The sequence below is a fragment of the Rhinoderma darwinii genome, chromosome 6 (genome assembly GCF_050947455.1).
Source record: "Rhinoderma darwinii isolate aRhiDar2 chromosome 6, aRhiDar2.hap1, whole genome shotgun sequence".
Lineage (NCBI taxonomy): Eukaryota > Metazoa > Chordata > Amphibia > Anura > Rhinodermatidae > Rhinoderma > Rhinoderma darwinii.
In genome coordinates, this window is record NC_134692.1 from 4399510 (window position 1) to 4419670 (window position 20161).

Genomic DNA, 20161 nt, shown 5'->3' on the forward strand with positions numbered 1-20161 from the left:
GAAGATACCCAGGTTATACCAGCATGCTCCATATCACTATATACAAGAAGATGTATAACTTATACCAGCTGTACATATATAATTATATACAGAAGATACCCAGGTTATACCAGCATGCTCCATATCACTATATACAGGAAGATGTATAACTTATACCAGCTGTACATATATAATTATATACAGGAGATACCCAGGTTATACCAGCATGCTCCATATCATTATATACAGGAAGATGTATAACTTATACCAGCTGTACATATATAATTATATATAGAAGATACCCAGGTTATACCAGCATGCTCCATATCACTATATACAAGAAGATGTATAACTTATACCAGCTGTACATATATAATTATATACAGAATATACCCAGGTTATACCAGCTGTACATATATAATTATATACAGAAGATACCCAGGTTATACCAGCATGCTCCATATCACTATATACAGGAAGATGTATAACTTATACCAGCTGTACATATATAATTATGTACAGAAGATGCCCAGGTTATACCAGCATGCTCCATATCACTATATACAAGAAGATGTATAACTTATACCAGCTGTACATATATAATTATACACAGAAGATACCCAGGTTATACCAGCATGCTCCATATCACTATATACAAGAAGATGTATAACTTATACCAGCTGTACATATATAATTATATACAGAAGTTACCCATGTTATACCAGCATGCTCCATATCACTATATACAGGAAGATGTATAACTCATACCAGCTGTACATATATAATTATATATAGAAGATACCGAGGTTATACCAGCATGCTCCATATCACTATATACAAGAAGATGTATAACTTATACCAGCTGTACATGTATAATTATATATAGAAGATACCCAGGTTATACCAGCATGCTCCATATCACTATATACCAGAAGATGTATAACTTATACCAGCTGTACATATATAATTATATACAGAAGATACCCGGGTTATACCAGCATGCTCCATATCACTATATACAGGAAGATGTATAACTTATACCAGCTGTACATATATAATTATATACAGGAGATACCCAGGTTATACCAGCATGCTCCATATTACTATATACAAGAAGATGTATAACTCATACCAGCTGTACATATATAATTATATACAGAAGATACCCAGGTTATACCAGCTTGCTCCATATCACTATATACAAGAAGATGTATAACTTATACAAGCTGTACATATATAATTATATACAGAAGATACCCAGGTTATACCAGCATGTTCCATATCACTATATACAAGAAGATGTATAACTTATACCAGCTGTACATATATAATTATATACAGGAGATACCCAGATTATACCAGCATGCTCCATATCACTATATACAAGAAGATGTATAACTTATACCAGCTGTACATATATAATTATATACAGGAGATACCCAGGTTATACCAGCATGCTCCATATCACTATATACAAGAAGATGTATAACTTATACCAGCTGTACATATATAATTATATACAGAAGATACCCAGGTTATACCAGCATGCTCCATATCACTATATACAAGAAGATGTATAACTTATACCAGCTGTACATATATAATTATATACAGAAGATACCCAGGTTATACCAACATGCTCCATATCACTATATACAGGAAGATGTATAACTTATACCAGCTGTACATATATAATTATATACAGAAGATACCCAGGTTATACCAGCATGCTCCATATCACTATATACAGGAAGATGTATAACTTATACCAGATGTACATATATAATTATATACAGGAGATGCCCAGGTTATACCAGCATGCTCCATATCACTATATACAAGAAGATGTATAACTTATACCAGCTGTACATATATAATTATATACAGAAGATACCCAGGTTATACCAGCATGCTCCATATCACTATATACAAGAAGATATATAACTTATACCAGGCGTATATACAGTTATGCCCGCTGTGCCGGTACATTGCAGGTTTGGAGGTGGCAGCGGGCACTGGTGGTTTAGCAGTACAGAGCTGGCAGTTGACATTAATACACGTTGCTGCCAGAAAGCTTTGTAGTAGCAGATGTGAGATGATGTTTCACAGCTGGAGTCGGGAAGAACGGAGAAATGAATGCCCATTAATGTGTAACAGAGACATTGCCACGTCTGCCACACTCTTAGATCTGGCAGAGCCAACCATTTAAAGAGACAGGCCAGCACTTGACGTCTAAATCTTAAACATGATTGCAGTGAAGCTTTGGCAGTTCTTGTGTTATATTACACGGAGTCTGACGAGAAGTTTCCACTGTGGCTGCTGAGAAAAGATTCGTGAAATATTAAACCTGTTCTCTTAATATTCAGCCTGCGGGATACAGAGTAAGACCTCGTGCACACGACAGGATATTTCATCAGTAATTACGGAGCCATTCATTTCCATTCTATCACAGACTCCTGTTAGTATTTTTACGGATCGGTGTCCGTACGGACTCCCCCATAGAAGTCTATGGGAGCTACCGTAAATACGGACGGCCACTTATGTGGATCCGTAAACCGTCCGTATATACGGAAGCGTTGCTAGGCAACATGTCGATGACATCATTTGCAACCTCCATCTTTTTGTACGGATCAGGTATTTACAGACAGTATTTCAGGATAGATGAAAATACTGTCGTGTGCCTGGGGCCTAACAGTGCGGCCGCACGGAAGTGATCACATGACCTGCGGAGACCGCTCCACCACTGATGCTCCATCTATGACCGTCCGATAATCCAGAATATCCCGTTTAGTCTCGTTGACGCCAAGACAATTTTACGGTACAATATTTCTGGTCTAAATTATGAATATAATAAATATAATAATAATAATAACAATCATCTATAATACAGTAAAATTCTATTCATTCAGCACCAGTGGAATCAAATTGCCCAACGTTTCCCAATCATGGCAGAAAACGGTGACAAACCTGATCATTTCGCACAGCTGAAGGCTTGTTACAATTGTATCCAGTCCAGGCAATCCTCTGTTGACTGATACATTTTACCTGCGATAATACATTGAAGCAAACTATCAGGACAGAGCGATTTATACTACTGAGGTTTTAAGTTCACAGAGGATTGTCTAGACTCATTGCAACAAACCCACAGTCGTGAAAAAGAATTAAACAATAATGCTTTCATTCACTGACAGCAAGCATAGATATTGAAGATGTTGAATTGAAACAGAAAGGAGCAGATCTATTGAGGCTGGCGTTTCATCTTAGTTGGTGTGAGATACGACACTTGGATACGCCTCTTGGACTGTTCTAACAACAGAAATTGACACCTCGGTTTGTGCTATAGTTTCCCTCATTGTTTATCATAAATCCGGTGGTCCGATGGTGGTCCCGCCGCCGCCGCCACCAAGTTAACCCCACCCACTTTTCTCATCACTTTTTAAAAGTGGCAAGAGGAGAAAAAAGTTGGAATTTGTAATTATTACGTGAACCAAACTTTTTTACACCACAAAACTGGTGAAAATGTAGTAATAAATTTCTCGCAAAGAATATTAGAAAGTGACAGAAGTGGACATTATACAGGGACGGAGGAAGAGGACGCAGACGAAAACCATGCCCATGTGCGGTGGACGCATGCAGACGAAAACCATGCCCAGGTGCAGTGGACGCATGCAGACGAAAACCATGCCCATGTGCGGTGGACGCATGCAGACGAAAACCATGCCCATGTGCGGTGGCAGCACGCAGACGAAAACCATTCCAATGTGCAGTGGACGCATGCAGACGAAAACCATGCCCATGTGCGGTGGACGCATGCAGACGAAAACCATGCCCATGTGCGGTGGACGCATGCTGACGAAAACCATGCCCATGTGCGGTGGACGCATGCTGACGAAAACCATGCCCATGTGCGGTGGACGCATGCTGACGAAAACCATGCCCATGTGCGGTGGACGCATGCAGACGAAAACCATTCCAATGTGCAGTGGACGCACGCAGACGGAAACCATGCCCATGTGCGGTGGACGCATGCAGACGAAAACCATGCCCATGTGCGGTGGACGCATGCTGACGAAAACCATGCCCATGTGCGGTGGACGCATGCTGACGAAAACCATGCCCATGTGCGGTGGACGCATGCAGACGAAAACCATGCCCATGTGCGGTGGACGCATGCAGACGAAAACCATGCCCGTGTGCGGTGGACGCACGCAGACGAAAACCATGCCCATGTGCGGTGGACGCATGCAGACGAAAACCATGCCAATGTGCGGTGGACGCATGCAGACGAAAACCATGCCCATGTGCAGTAGACGCACGCAGACGAAAACCATGCCCATGTGCGGTGGCAGCACGCAGACGAAAACCATGCCCATGCGCGGTGGACGCACGCAGACGAAAACCATGCCCATGTGCGGTGGACGCATGCAGACGAAAACCATGCCCATGTGCGGTGGGCGCATGCAGACGAAAACCATGCCCATCTGCGGTGGGCGCATGCAGACGAAAACCATGCCCATGTGCGGTGGACGCATGCAGACGAAAACCATGCCCATGTGCGGTGGGCGCATGCAGACGAAAACCATGCCCATCTGCGGTGGGCGCATGCAGACGAAAACCATGCCCATGTGCGGTGGACGCATGCAGACGAAAACCATGCCCATGTGCGGTGGACGCACGCAGACGAAAACCATGCCCATGTGCGGTGGACGCATGCAGACGAAAACCATGCCCATGTGCGGTGGAGGCATGAAGACGAAAACCATGCCCATGTGCGGTGGACGCAAGCATACGAAAACCATGCCCATGTGCGGTGGACGCATGCAGACGAAAACCATGCCCATGTGCGGTGGACGCATGCAGACGAAAACCATGCCCATGTGCGGTGGACGCATGCAGACGAAAACCATGCCCATGTGCGGTGGACGCATGCAGACGAAAACCATGCCCATGTGCGGTGGACGCATGCAGACGAAAACCATGCCCATGTGCGGTGGACGCATGCAGACGAAAACCATGCCCATGTGCGGTGGGCGCGGATTACAAATAAACAGTTGAAGTTGATTGTTAATGGCCGCGCGTTTTCGCAGGTAAAACTTCAGTACCTACAAAATTGTGCCCCCATTAACTATCAAATATATAATCTGCTCCGACTACACGGGGAGGTCGGCTGCATGCGGCCGCCGCTACGTATGTCCCTGCCCTCAGTCCCTGAGTGTCCAGTAGAGTCCTGTAGTCCTGCTTGGACCGGTGAAGTGTTGGAATGCTCCGGATAATATATCCATCCCCCGTATCATATATACCTGCATTCAGGTAATCCGTAATCCCACAATCTCCTACCGACCGGTGTCCACATGCAAATCCGCCCTAATTACCTATTGCAGCGTGATTGTGTCTAATTTACTGCAGGCTAAATGACATTGTTACGGAGGTGGTTAAGCCTGAGCGGTCTGTAATTACCATAAGTGACATTTCCCGTGTGTAAACACGAAGCGGCGCATTCATCCTGGAGCGTGGACACTAATCACAGTGACAATGTATCGCTGCGGGTGTGAAGACTTCTGCAACATTATAACATTGTCACCTAGAGCTGAGCTCATGTCCGACGCACGCACCGGATCAGGTCATCAATATGGACTTGGTACAAAATGGCGCAATGACATCGCTGTTGGGATGCGGCGGGTTTGTCTTACACATCGGTTTAACTGGGAAGGGGTATAAAGGAAAGCAGCTGACGGACGACTGTGACCCTAAGAGGAGCCGTCACCTCGTCATATAGCGGGGGCGCTGGTCTAATAGACAATGATGGGAGTTGCTCTATATTTTATAAATTGCTGCATTTATGGTTCATGGTCGACCGTGACTTCTCGTAGCGCCACTGATTGATTTTATGAGGCGACAGCTGCAGTCCACAAGATTTCATACAACTCCGGGACTTCCTTTGGACTGCAGCTGCAGCTCCAGAGCTAAAATCCATCAGTAGCGCTACAAAAATTCTCAGGGTAGTCCTGGCCTAAACTGCTGTTTACAGCCGCTTATCTCCCCCAGCAACAAAGGATCGGGCATGTTCAACTCCAACATTCTCAATCCTTCTTTACCTCAACCAAGTGTCCGGGGGGAGGGTTGGGACACCTCCATACAGGATCGCTGACATCAACAAGTTTGGCCAACTTTAATCTAATATTAATATATGTATGAGCTCCATAAGACAAAGATAGAGACTATAAAGATAAAACAGAAGTAAAAAAAAAAAAACCTTCCCACCCAAAAAACAATTATTCTATGTTTCTGACATCTTGCATAATATTCACTGAAGGTAGCAGAGATCTTGGATGAGAGTCTGGGGTTCTGTGATGTAATGTTCCAGCTGGCAGCGAACAATCCGGGACACAGACCTGTGACAAGTCACCGCCCGCAGCCGCCCTGCCCCTGTGGCTGACACTGCAGGGCCACGCTTCATTTGCTGTAATTAGGGGGGCCCCGAGCAGACGCACAGGATGTGGGGTTGATATATGAGGGGTCCTGCTCCCAATCACATTCATCAGGACGGTTATTTTCTTTACAAACTCCGAATACAATTGACTGTTTGATAAATGGTGTCGTCTTCTGCTGCGACTTACATGGGATGAGGGGCTCCAGGAGGCCAACTGCACCACTAAGGGTTAAACCCCAAATATATTATAAATAACAGCCCTACAAATAGTGTAGACCGCAAAAGTGGATGATGGTGGTTGTAGAACATGAACAAGATATTTTCAGGGTACTTAGCTATAATAAAAGGGGATCCCTAAATTTGGACCCCTCCAGTAGACAAAGCGGATGTATTTGATCAGCTCAAATCTGGGCATTACATGGACAACCCCTCAGAGGACCCACAAAATGATCAGTTTATAGTCAGAGGACCTGTCAGCAAATAAGATATTCTCCAAAGTAGAATCTCATGAACGTCTCATTAGAATGCAATTATATTATATCAGTGATGTCAGTAACAGTGGGCGGGGCTGTGACAACCTCTCACACATGATATACAGTCTGGTTGTCAGTGGTAATAGATGAATAGCTGTGACTGTATATAAGATGTGTGGATCTCATGTCTGATCACAGTGTAATTATATTATATATCAGTGATGTCAGTAACAGGGGGCGGGGCTGTGACAACCTCTCACACATGATATACAGGCTGGTTGTCAGTGGTAATAGATGAATAGCTGTTACTGTATATAAGATGTGTGGATCTCATGTCTGATCACAGTGTAATTATATTATATATCAGTGATGTCAGTAACAGGGGGCGGGGCTGTGACAACCTCTCACACATGATATACAGGCTGGTTGTCAGTAGTAATAGATGAATAGCTGTTACTGTATATAAGGTGTGTGGATCTCATGTCTGATCACAATGTAATTATATTATATATCAGTGATGTCAGTAACAGGGGGCGGAGCTGTGACAACCTCTCACACATGATATACAGGCTGGTTGTCAGTGGTAATAGATGAATAGCTGTTACTGTATATAAGATGTGTGGATCTCATGTCTGATCACAGTGTAATTATGTTATATATCAGTGATGTCAGTAACAGGGGGCGGGGCTGTGACAACCTCTCACACATGATATACAGGCTGGTTGTCAGTGGTAATAGATGAATAGCTGTGACTGTATATAAGATGTGTGGATCTCATGTCTGACCACATGTAATTATATTATATATCAGTGATGTCAGTAACAGGGGGCGGGGCTGTGACAACCTCTCACACATGATATACAGGCTGGTTGTCAGTGGTAATAGATGAATAGCTGTTACTGTATATAAGATGTGTGGATCTCATGTCTGATCACAGTGTAATTATGTTATATATCAGTGATGTCAGTAACAGGGGGCGGGGCTGTGACAACCTCTCACACATGATATACAGGCTGGTTGTCAGTGGTAATAGATGAATAGCTGTTACTGTATATAAGATGTGTGGATCTCATGTCTGATCACAGTGTAATTATATTATATATCAGTGATGTCAGTAACAGGGGGCGGAGCTGTGACAACCTCTCACACATGATATACAGGCTGGTTGTCAGTGGTAATAGATGAATAGCTGTTACTGTATATAAGATGTGTGGATCTCATGTCTGATCACATGTAATTATATTATATATCAGTGATGTCAGTAACAGGGGGCGGGGCTGTGACAACCTCTCACACATGGTATACAGGCTGGCTGTCAGTAGTGATAGATGAATAGCTGTTACTGTATATAAGATGTGTGGATCTCATGTCTGATCACAGTGTAATTATGTTATATATCAGTGATGTCAGTAACAGGGGGCGGGGCTGTGACAACCTCTCACACATGATATACAGGCTGGTTGTCAGTAGTAATAGATGAATAGCTGTTACTGTATATAAGATGTGTGGATCTCATGTCTGATCACAGTGTAATTATATATCAGTGATGTCAGTAACAGGGGGCGGAGCTGTGACAACCTCTCACACATGATATACAGGCTGGTTGTCTGTAGTAATAGATGAATAGCTGTGACTGTATATAAGATGTGTATATCTCATGTCTGATCACAGTGTAATTATATTATATATCAGTGATGTCAGTAACAGGGGGCGGAGCTGTGACAACCTCTCACACATGATATACAGGCTGGTTGTCAGTAGTAATAGATGAATAGCTGTGACTGTATATAAGATGTATGGATCGCATGTCGGATCACGATGTAATTATATTATATATCAGTGATGTCAGTAACAGGGGGCGGGGCTGTGACAACCTCTAAAACATGGTATACAGGCTGGTTGTCAGTAGTAATATATGAATAGCTGTTACTGTATATAAGATTTGTGGATCTCATGTCTGATCACATGTAATTATATTATATATCAGTGATGTCAGTAACAGGGGGCGGAGCTGTGACAACCTCTCACACATGATATACAGGCTGGTTGTCAGTAGTAATAGATGAATAGCTGTTACTGTATATAAGATGTGTGGATCTCATGTCTGATCACAGTGTAATTATATATCAGTGATGTCAGTAACAGGGGGCGGAGCTGTGACAACCTCTCACACATGATATACAGGCTGGTTGTCTGTAGTAATAGATGAATAGCTGTGACTGTATATAAGATGTGTATATCTCATGTCTGATCACAGTGTAATTATATTATATATCAGTGATGTCAGTAACAGGGGGCGGAGCTGTGACAACCTCTCACACATGATATACAGGCTGGTTGTCAGTAGTAATAGATGAATAGCTGTGACTGTATATAAGATGTATGGATCGCATGTCGGATCACGATGTAATTATATTATATATCAGTGATGTCAGTAACAGGGGGCGGGGCTGTGACAACCTCTAAAACATGGTATACAGGCTGGTTGTCAGTAGTAATAGATGAATAGCTGTTACTGTATATAAGATTTGTGGATCTCATGTCTGATCACATGTAATTATATTATATATCAGTGATGTCAGTAACAGGGGGCGGAGCTGTGACAACCTCTCACACATGATATACAGGCTGGTTGTCAGTAGTAATAGATGAATAGCTGTTACTGTATATAAGATGTGTGGATCTCATGTCTGATCACAATGTAATTATATTATATCAGTGATGTCAGTAACAGGGGGCGGGGCTGTGACAACCTCTCACACATGATATACAGGCTGGTTGTCTGCAGTAATAGATGAATAGCTGTTACTGTATATAAGATGTGTGGATCTCATGTCTGATCACAATGTAATTATATTATATATCAGTGATGTCAGTAACAGGGGGCGGGGCTGTGACAACCTCTCACACATGATATACAGGCTGGTTGTCAGTAGTAATAGATGAATAGCTGTTACTGTATATAAGATGTGTGGATCTCATGTCTGATCACAGTGTAATTATATTATATATCAGTGATGTCAGTAACAGGGGGCGGGGCTGTGACAACCTCTCACACATGATATACAGGCTGGTTGTCAGTAGTAATAGATGAATAGCTGTTACTGTATATAAGATGTGTGGATCTCATGTCTGATCACAATGTAATTATATTATATATCAGTGATGTCAGTAACAGGGGGCGGGGCTGTGACAACCTCTCACACATGATATACAGGCTGGTTGTCAGTAGTAATAGATGAATAGCTGTTACTGTATATAAGATGTGTGGATCTCATGTCTGATCACAGTGTAATTATATTATATATCAGTGATGTCAGTAACAGGGGGCGGGGCTGTGACAACCTCTCACACATGATATACAGGCTGGTTGTCAGTAGTAATAGATGAATAGCTGTTACTGTATATAAGATGTGTGGATCTCATGTCTGATCACAGTGTAATTATGTTATATATCAGTGATGTCAGTAACAGGGGGCGGGGCTGTGACAACCTCTCACACATGATATACAGGCTGGTTGTCAGTGGTAATAGATGAATAGCTGTGACTGTATATAAGATGTGTGGATCTCATGTCTGACCACATGTAATTATATTATATATCAGTGATGTCAGTAACAGGGGGCGGGGCTGTGACAACCTCTCACACATGATATACAGGCTGGTTGTCAGTGGTAATAGATGAATAGCTGTTACTGTATATAAGATGTGTGGATCTCATGTCTGATCACAGTGTAATTATGTTATATATCAGTGATGTCAGTAACAGGGGGCGGGGCTGTGACAACCTCTCACACATGATATACAGGCTGGTTGTCAGTGGTAATAGATGAATAGCTGTTACTGTATATAAGATGTGTGGATCTCATGTCTGATCACAGTGTAATTATATTATATATCAGTGATGTCAGTAACAGGGGGCGGAGCTGTGACAACCTCTCACACATGATATACAGGCTGGTTGTCAGTGGTAATAGATGAATAGCTGTTACTGTATATAAGATGTGTGGATCTCATGTCTGATCACATGTAATTATATTATATATCAGTGATGTCAGTAACAGGGGGCGGGGCTGTGACAACCTCTCACACATGGTATACAGGCTGGCTGTCAGTAGTGATAGATGAATAGCTGTTACTGTATATAAGATGTGTGGATCTCATGTCTGATCACAGTGTAATTATGTTATATATCAGTGATGTCAGTAACAGGGGGCGGGGCTGTGACAACCTCTCACACATGATATACAGGCTGGTTGTCAGTAGTAATAGATGAATAGCTGTTACTGTATATAAGATGTGTGGATCTCATGTCTGATCACAGTGTAATTATATATCAGTGATGTCAGTAACAGGGGGCGGAGCTGTGACAACCTCTCACACATGATATACAGGCTGGTTGTCTGTAGTAATAGATGAATAGCTGTGACTGTATATAAGATGTGTATATCTCATGTCTGATCACAGTGTAATTATATTATATATCAGTGATGTCAGTAACAGGGGGCGGGGCTGTGACAACCTCTCACACATGATATACAGGCTGGTTGTCAGTAGTAATAGATGAATAGCTGTTACTGTATATAAGATTTGTGGATCTCATGTCTGATCACATGTAATTATATTATATATCAGTGATGTCAGTAACAGGGGGCGGAGCTGTGACAACCTCTCACACATGATATACAGGCTGGTTGTCAGTAGTAATAGATGAATAGCTGTTACTGTATATAAGATGTGTGGATCTCATGTCTGATCACAATGTAATTATATTATATCAGTGATGTCAGTAACAGGGGGCGGGGCTGTGACAACCTCTCACACATGATATACAGGCTGGTTGTCAGCGGTAATAGATGAATAGCTGTTACTGTATATAAGATGTGTGGATCTCATGTCTGATCACAATGTAATTATATTATATATCAGTGATGTCAGTAACAGGGGGCGGGGCTGTGACAACCTCTCACACATGATATACAGGCTGGTTGTCAGTAGTAATAGATGAATAGCTGTTACTGTATATAAGATGTGTGGATCTCATGTCTGATCACAATGTAATTATATTATATATCAGTGATGTCAGTAACAGGGGGCGGGGCTGTGACAACCTCTCACACATGATATACAGGCTGGTTGTCAGTAGTAATAGATGAATAGCTGTTACTGTATATAAGATGTGTGGATCTCATGTCTGATCACAGTGTAATTATATTATATATCAGTGATGTCAGTAACAGGGGGCGGGGCTGTGACAACCTCTCACACATGATATACAGGCTGGTTGTCAGTAGTAATAGATGAATAGCTGTTACTGTATATAAGATGTGTGGATCTCATGTCTGACCACAGTGTAATTATATTATATATCAGTGATGTCAGTAACAGGGGGCGGAGCTGTGACAACCTCTCACACATGATATACAGGCTGGTTGTCAGTAGTAATAGATGAATAGCTGTTACTGTATATAAGATGTGTGGATCTCATGTCTGACCACAGTGTAATTATATTATATATCAGTGATGTCAGTAACAGGGGGCGGAGCTGTGACAACCTCTCACACATGATATACAGGCTGGTTGTCAGTAGTAATAGATGAATAGCTGTTACTGTATATAAGATGTGTGGATCTCATGTCTGACCACAGTGTAATTATATTATATATCAGTGATGTCAGTAACAGGGGGCGGAGCTGTGACAACCTCTCACACATGATATACAGGCTGGTTGTCAGTAGTGATAGATGAATAGCTGTTACTGTATATAAGATGTGTGGATCTCATGTCTGACCACAGTGTAATTATATTATATATCAGTGATGTCAGTAACAGGGGGCGGAGCTGTGACAACCTCTCACACATGATATACAGGCTGGTTGTCAGTAGTAATAGATGAATAGCCGTTACTGTATATAAGATGTGTGGATCTCATGTCTGATCACAATGTAATTATATTATATATCAGTGATGTCAGTAACAGGGGGCGGGGCTGTGACAACCTCTCACACATGATATACAGGCTGGTTGTCAGTAGTAATAGATGAATAGCTGTTACTGTATATAAGATGTGTGGATCTCATGTCTGACCACAGTGTAATTATATTATATATCAGTGATGTCAGTAACAGGGGGCGGAGCTGTGACAACCTCTCACACATGATATACAGGCTGGTTGTCAGTGGTAATAGATGAATAGCTGTTACTGTATATAAGATGTGTGGATCTCATGTCTGATCACAATGTAATTATATTATATATCAGTGATGTCAGTAACAGGGGGCGGAGCTGTGACAACCTCTCACACATGATATACAGGCTGGTTGTCAGTAGTAATAGATGAATAGCTGCTACTGTATATAAGATGTGTGGATCTCATGTCTGATCACAGTGTAATTATATTATATATCAGTGATGTCAGTAACAGGGGGCGGGGCTGTGACAACCTCTCACACATGATATACAGGCTGGTTGTCAGTAGTAATAGATGAATAGCTGTTACTGTATATAAGATGTGTGGATCTCATGTCTGATCACAGTGTAATTATATTATATATCAGTGATGTCAGTAACAGGGGGCGGGGCTGTGACAACCTCTCACACATGATATACAGGCTGGTTGTCAGTAGTAATAGATGAATAGCTGTTACTGTATATAAGATGTGTGGATCTCATGTCTGATCACAGTGTAATTATATTATATATCAGTGATGTCAGTAACAGGGGGCGGAGCTGTGACAACCTCTCACACATGATATACAGGCTGGTTGTCAGTAGTAATAGATGAATAGCTGTTACTGTATATAAGATGTGTGGATCTCATGTCTGATCACAGTGTAATTATATTATATATCAGTGATGTCAGTAACAGGGGGCGGGGCTGTGACAACCTCTCACATGATATACAGGCTGGTTGTCAGTAGTAATAGATGAATAGCCGTTACTGTATATAAGATGTGTGGATCTCATGTCTGATCACAGTGTAATTATATTATATATCAGTGATGTCAGTAACAGGGGGCGGAGCTGTGACCACCTCTCACACATGATATACAGGCTGGTTGTCAGTAGTAATAGATGAATAGCCGTTACTGTATATAAGATGTGTGGATCTCATGAACATGTAATACAAAATTCAAACAGCTAATGTACAGTAATATAATCTTCAGATGGAGTTACCCTTTAAGGCCCCATTCCCATCGCGTTTGTGCTATCCGCAGAGCGTATACGTTTTTAAACACTAAAAAAGTATTGAAACGAATAGCTCAGCGTTTACATGGACTATAACGGGTCAAACGTAGACCAAAATAGCGTCCGTAGGGTCTACGTTTTTCATGGTTTACGTTGGGATACTGCTTTTTGAAAGTTCTGAAAAGCTGAGTCCGCTACGATATTCTGACTTCAAAAAAACGTGACTTTTTTTAGCATTGATCTCAATGGACGACGTATGTAAACGTAATGCTATACAAATGTATCCGTTTACATACAGTAAATATCAGTGTTCACTTTAAAAAAAACAAAAACGTATCCTTTTTTTTTTTTAGGTAAAAACGGACAGAAACGCAGACCAAAGTATGAGAATATGCTAAACGTGAACACTACAAAAACCACAGACGTAAACAGGAAATGGTCCACGTTTGCATACGTTTTTAATGGTCCACGCTTTTATTTAAAAAAAACGTATATTCTCGGCGGATAGCACAAACGCGATGTGAACGGGGCCTGAGCAGCGTTAAGCCGTAGTAGACGTAAATCAATAACATAATAGCGCTATATTTTTTCTAGCTGAAAGTAGATAAATCATTTGTTATCGCTGGCGACTCACCCGTGAATGGCGTGGATTGCGTGGCTCTCATAGTGATATCGCCCCTCCTGGTGCCGGATGTCAATAGGGAACGGTGTGTGGAATGTGGGGAAGAGATGCACTGCGTCTGCGGGGAAAAAAAACGGAAAATTAACAAAACCGTCTCCAAGAAATAACTGCGGCGTCGAAGTGTAAACCGGATACAATGTCCAATGTATAAAGCAAATTCCCTGCACATTATCATACAATGTTCTCCCTCCCCCTCCCCAAGAACATGGTTTCCCAACACGTTCTCCCTCTTGCACCCACATTGTTGGGAGGCAGCAGCACTGACGGGGTTACTCGGCCTGAGTATCAGATTCCCGGGAATGCGCTGCCACTTTAAGCCCCTCACAGTTTGGTTCCTGTAGAACAATGTGGGGATTTTCTGCCTGAGGATCCAATGTGATTGAGCCACCTGTCCGGCATTCTTCCCACAGTGCGGCCGAGTCACAGCCGGAGCCCCACATCTGCTGCCCCGGAGCTAAAGGAGTAGTAGATACAGGGGCCGCCCACCAAGTCCAGGGGGTACAAAGGAAGAACAGCAGTTCTATGGCAATGACAATTAGTTTCATAATTTAAAGGAGGCACTATTCCCAAATGCTCATTTTATAATAGTGCTGGAGTGTTATAAGAGGAGCGGCTGATATCAGTCACATATGATGTAATGTCTCTGGAGGATATAATAGTGCTGGAGTGATATAAGAGGAGCGGCTGATATCAGTCACACATATGATGTAATGTCTCTGGAGGATATAATAGTACTGGAGTGTTATAAGAGGAGCGGCTGATATCAGTCACATATATGATGTAATGTCTGGAGGATATAATAGTACTGGAGTGATATAAGAGGAGCGGCTGATATCAGTCACACATATGATGTAATGTCTCTGGAGGATATAATAGTACTGGAGTGTTATAAGAGGAGCGGCTGATATCAGTCACACATATGATGTAATGTCTCTGGAGGATATAATAGTACTGGAGTGATATAAGAGGAGCGGCTGATATCAGTCACACATATGATGTAATGTCTCTGGAGGATATAATAGTACTGGAGTGATATAAGAGGAGCGGCTGATATCAGTCACACATATGATGTAATGTCTCTGGAGGATATATTAGTGCTGGAGTGATATAAGAGGAGCGGCTGATATCAGTCACATATATAGATGTAATGTCTCTGGAGGATATAATAGTACTGGAGTGTAATAAGAGGAGCGGCTGATATCAGTCACATATGATGTAATGTCTCTGGAGGATATAATAGTACTGGAGTGATATAAGAGGAGCGGCTGATATCAGTCACACATATGATGTAATGTCTCTGGAGGATATAATAGTACTGGAGTGATATAAGAGGAGCGGCTGATATCAGTCACATATGATGTAATGTCTCTGGAGGATATAATAGTACTGGAGTGATATAAGAGGAGCGGCTGATATCAGTCACATATATGATGTAATGTCTCTGGAGGATATAATAGTGCTGGAGTGATATAAGAGGAGCGGATGATATCAGTCACATATGATGTAATGTCTCTGGAGGATATAATAGTGCTGGAGTGATATAAGAGGAGCGGCTGATATCAGTCACATATATGATGTAATGTCTCTGGAGGATATAATAGTACTGGAGTGATATAAGAGGAGCGGCTGATATCAGTCACATATATGATGTAATGTCTCTGGAGGATATAATAGTGCTGGAGTGTTATAAGAGGAGCGGCTGATATCAGTCACACATATGATGTAATGTCTCTGGAGGATATAATTGTGCTGGAGTGATATAAGAGGAGCGGCTGATATCAGTCACATATATGATGTAATGTCTCTGGAGGATATAATAGTACTGGAGTGATATAAGAGGAGCGGCTGATATCAGTCACATATGATGTTCTGTCTCTGGAGGATATAATAGTACTGGAGTGATATAAGAGGAGCGGCTGACATCAGTCACACATATGATGTAATGTCTCTGGAGGATATAATAGTACTGGAGTGTTATAAGAGGAGCGGCTGATATCAGTCACATAAATGATGTAATGTCTCTGGAGGATATAATAGTGCTGGAGTGATATAAGAGGAGCGGCTGATATCAGTCACACATATGATGTAATGTCTCTGGAGGATATAATAGTACTGGAGTGATATAAGAGGAGCGGCTGATATCAGTCACACATGATGTAATGTCTCTGGAGGATATAATAGTGCTGGAGTGATATAAGAAGAGCGGCTGATATCAGTCACATATATGATGCAATGTCTCTGGAGGATATAATAGTACTGGAGTGTTATAAGAGGAGCGGCTGATATCAGTCACACATATGATGTAATGTCTCTGGAGGATATAATAGTGCTGGAGTGATATAAGAGGAGCGGCTGATATCAGTCACACATATGATGTAATGTCTCTGGAGGATATAATAGTACTGGAGTGATATAAGAGGAGCGGCTGATATCAGTCACACATATGATGTAATGTCTCTGGAGGATATAATAGTACTGGAGTGATATAAGAGGAGCGGCTGATATCAGTCACACATATGATGTAATGTCTCTGGAGGATATAATAGTACTGGAGTGTTATAATAGGAGCGGCTGATATCAGTCACACATATGATGTAATGTCGCTGGAGGATATAATAGTGCTGGAGTGTTATAAGAGGAGCGGCTGATATCAGTCACACATATGATGTAATGTCTCTGGAGGATATAATAGTACTGGAGTGATATAAGAGGAGCGGCTGATATCAGTCACACATATGATGTAATGTCTCTGGAGGATATAATAGTGCTGGAGTGATATAAGAAGAGCGGCTGATATCAGTCACATATATGATGTAATGTCTCTGGAGCATATAATAGTACTGGAGTGTTATAAGAGGAGCGGCTGATATCAGTCACATATGATGTAATGTCTCTGGAGGATATAATAGTGCTGGAGTGATATAAGAGGAGCGGCTGATATCAGTCACATATATGATGCAATGTCTCTGGAGGATATAATAGTACTGGAGTGTTATAAGAGGAGCGGCTGATATCAGTCACACATATGATGTAATGTCTCTGGAGGATATAATAGTGCTGGAGTGATATAAGAGGAGCGGCTGATATCAGTCACACATATGATGTAATGTCTCTGGAGGATATAATAGTACTGGAGTGATATAAGAGGAGCGGCTGATATCAGTCACACATATGATGTAATGTCTCTGGAGGATATAATAGTACTGGAGTGATATAAGAGGAGCGGCTGATATCAGTCACACATATGATGTAATGTCTCTGGAGGATATAATAGTACTGGAGTGTTATAATAGGAGCGGCTGATATCAGTCACACATATGATGTAATGTCGCTGGAGGATATAATAGTGCTGGAGTGTTATAAGAGGAGCGGCTGATATCAGTCACACATATGATGTAATGTCTCTGGAGGATATAATAGTACTGGAGTGATATAAGAGGAGCGGCTGATATCAGTCACACATATGATGTAATGTCTCTGGAGGATATAATAGTGCTGGAGTGATATAAGAAGAGCGGCTGATATCAGTCACATATATGATGTAATGTCTCTGGAGCATATAATAGTACTGGAGTGTTATAAGAGGAGCGGCTGATATCAGTCACATATGATGTAATGTCTCTGGAGGATATAATAGTGCTGGAGTGATATAAGAGGAGCGGCTGATATCAGTCACATATATGATGTAATGTCTCTGGAGGATATAATAGTGCTGGAGTGATATAAGAGGAGCGGCTGAGATCAGTCACACATATGATGTAATGTCTGGAGGATATAATAGTACTGGAGTGTTATAAGAGGAGCGGCTGATATCAGTCACACATATGATGTTTGTCTCTGGAGGATATAATAGTACTGGAGTGTTATAAGAGGAGCGGCTGATATCAGTCACACATATGATGTAATGTCTCTGGAGGATATAATAGTACTGGAGTGTTAGTTATAAGAGGAGCGGCTGATATCAGTCACACATATGATGTAATGTCTCTGGAGGATATAATAGTGCTGGAGTGATATAAGAGGAGCGGCAGATATCAGTCACATATATGATGTAATGTCTCTGGAGGATATAATAGTGCTGGAGTGATATAAGAGGAGCGGCTGATATCAGTCACATATGATGTAATGTCTCTGGAGGATATAATAGTGCTGGAGTGATATAAGAGGAGCGGCTGATATCAGTCACATATGATGTAATGTCTCTGGAGGATATAATAGTACTGGAGTGTTATAAGAGGAGCGGCTGATATCAGTCACATATGATGTAATGTCTCTGGGGATATAATAGTGCTGGAGTGATATAAGAGGAGTGGCTGATATCAGTCACATATATGATGTAATGTCTCTGTAGGATATAATAGTACTGGAGTGATATAAGAGGAGCGGCTGATATCAGTCACACATATGATGTAATGTCTCTGGAGGATATAATAGTACTGGAGTGATATAAGAGGAGCGGCTGATATCAGTCACACATATGATGTAATGTCTCTGGAGTATATAATAGTACTGGAGTGTTATAAGAGGAGCGGCTGATATCAGTCACACATATGATGTAATGTCTCTGGAGGATATAATAGTACTGGAGTGATATAAGAGGAGCGGCTGATATCAGTCACATATGATGTAATGTCTCTGGAGGATATAATAGTACTGGAGTGTTATAAGAGGAGCGGCTGATGTCAGTCACACATATGATGTAATGTCTCTGGAGGATATAATAGTACTGGAGTGATATAAGAGGAGCGGCTGATATCAGTCACACATATGATGTAATGTCTCTGGGGATATAATAGTACTGGAGTGATATAAGAGGAGCGGCTGATATCAGTCACATATGATGTAATGTCTCTGGAGGATATAATAGTACTGGAGTGTTATAAGAGGAGCGGCTGATGTCCGTCACATATGATGTAATGTCTCTGGAGGATATAATAGTACTGGAGTGTTATAAGAGGAGCGGCTGATATCAGTCACATATATGATGTAATGTCTCTGGAGGATATAATAGTACTGGAGTGATATAAGAGGAGCGGCTGATATCAGTGACACATATGATGTAATGTCTCTGGAGGATATAATAGTACTGGAGTGATATAAGAGGGGCGGCTGATATCAGTCACATATGATGTAATGTCTCTGGAGGATATAATAGTACTGGAGTGATATAAGAGGAGCGGCTGATATCAGTCACATATGATGTAATGTCTCTGGAGGATATAATAGTACTGGAGTGTTATAAGAGGAGCGGCTGATGTCCGTCACATATGATGTAATGTCTCTGGAGGATATAATAGTACTGGAGTGTTATAAGAGGAGCGGCTGATATCAGTCACATATATGATGTAATGTCTGGAGGATATAATAGTGCTGGAGTGTTATAAGAGGAGCGGCTGATATCAGTCACAC

At 41.7% G+C, this 20161-nt stretch overlaps 1 protein-coding gene across 2 annotated transcripts in view; it reads right to left on the reverse strand.

Moving 5' to 3' along the window:
* Positions 1-20161, reverse strand: part of GLI2 (GLI family zinc finger 2) — a 192321-nt gene that overhangs the window by 56044 nt on the left and 116116 nt on the right. For both annotated transcript variants that reach the window (XM_075829056.1, XM_075829055.1), the window contains exon 3: positions 14705-14810. In XM_075829056.1, coding sequence (XP_075685171.1) covers positions 14705-14810 — 106 coding nt within the window. The remainder of the gene's footprint in view (positions 1-14704; positions 14811-20161) is intronic.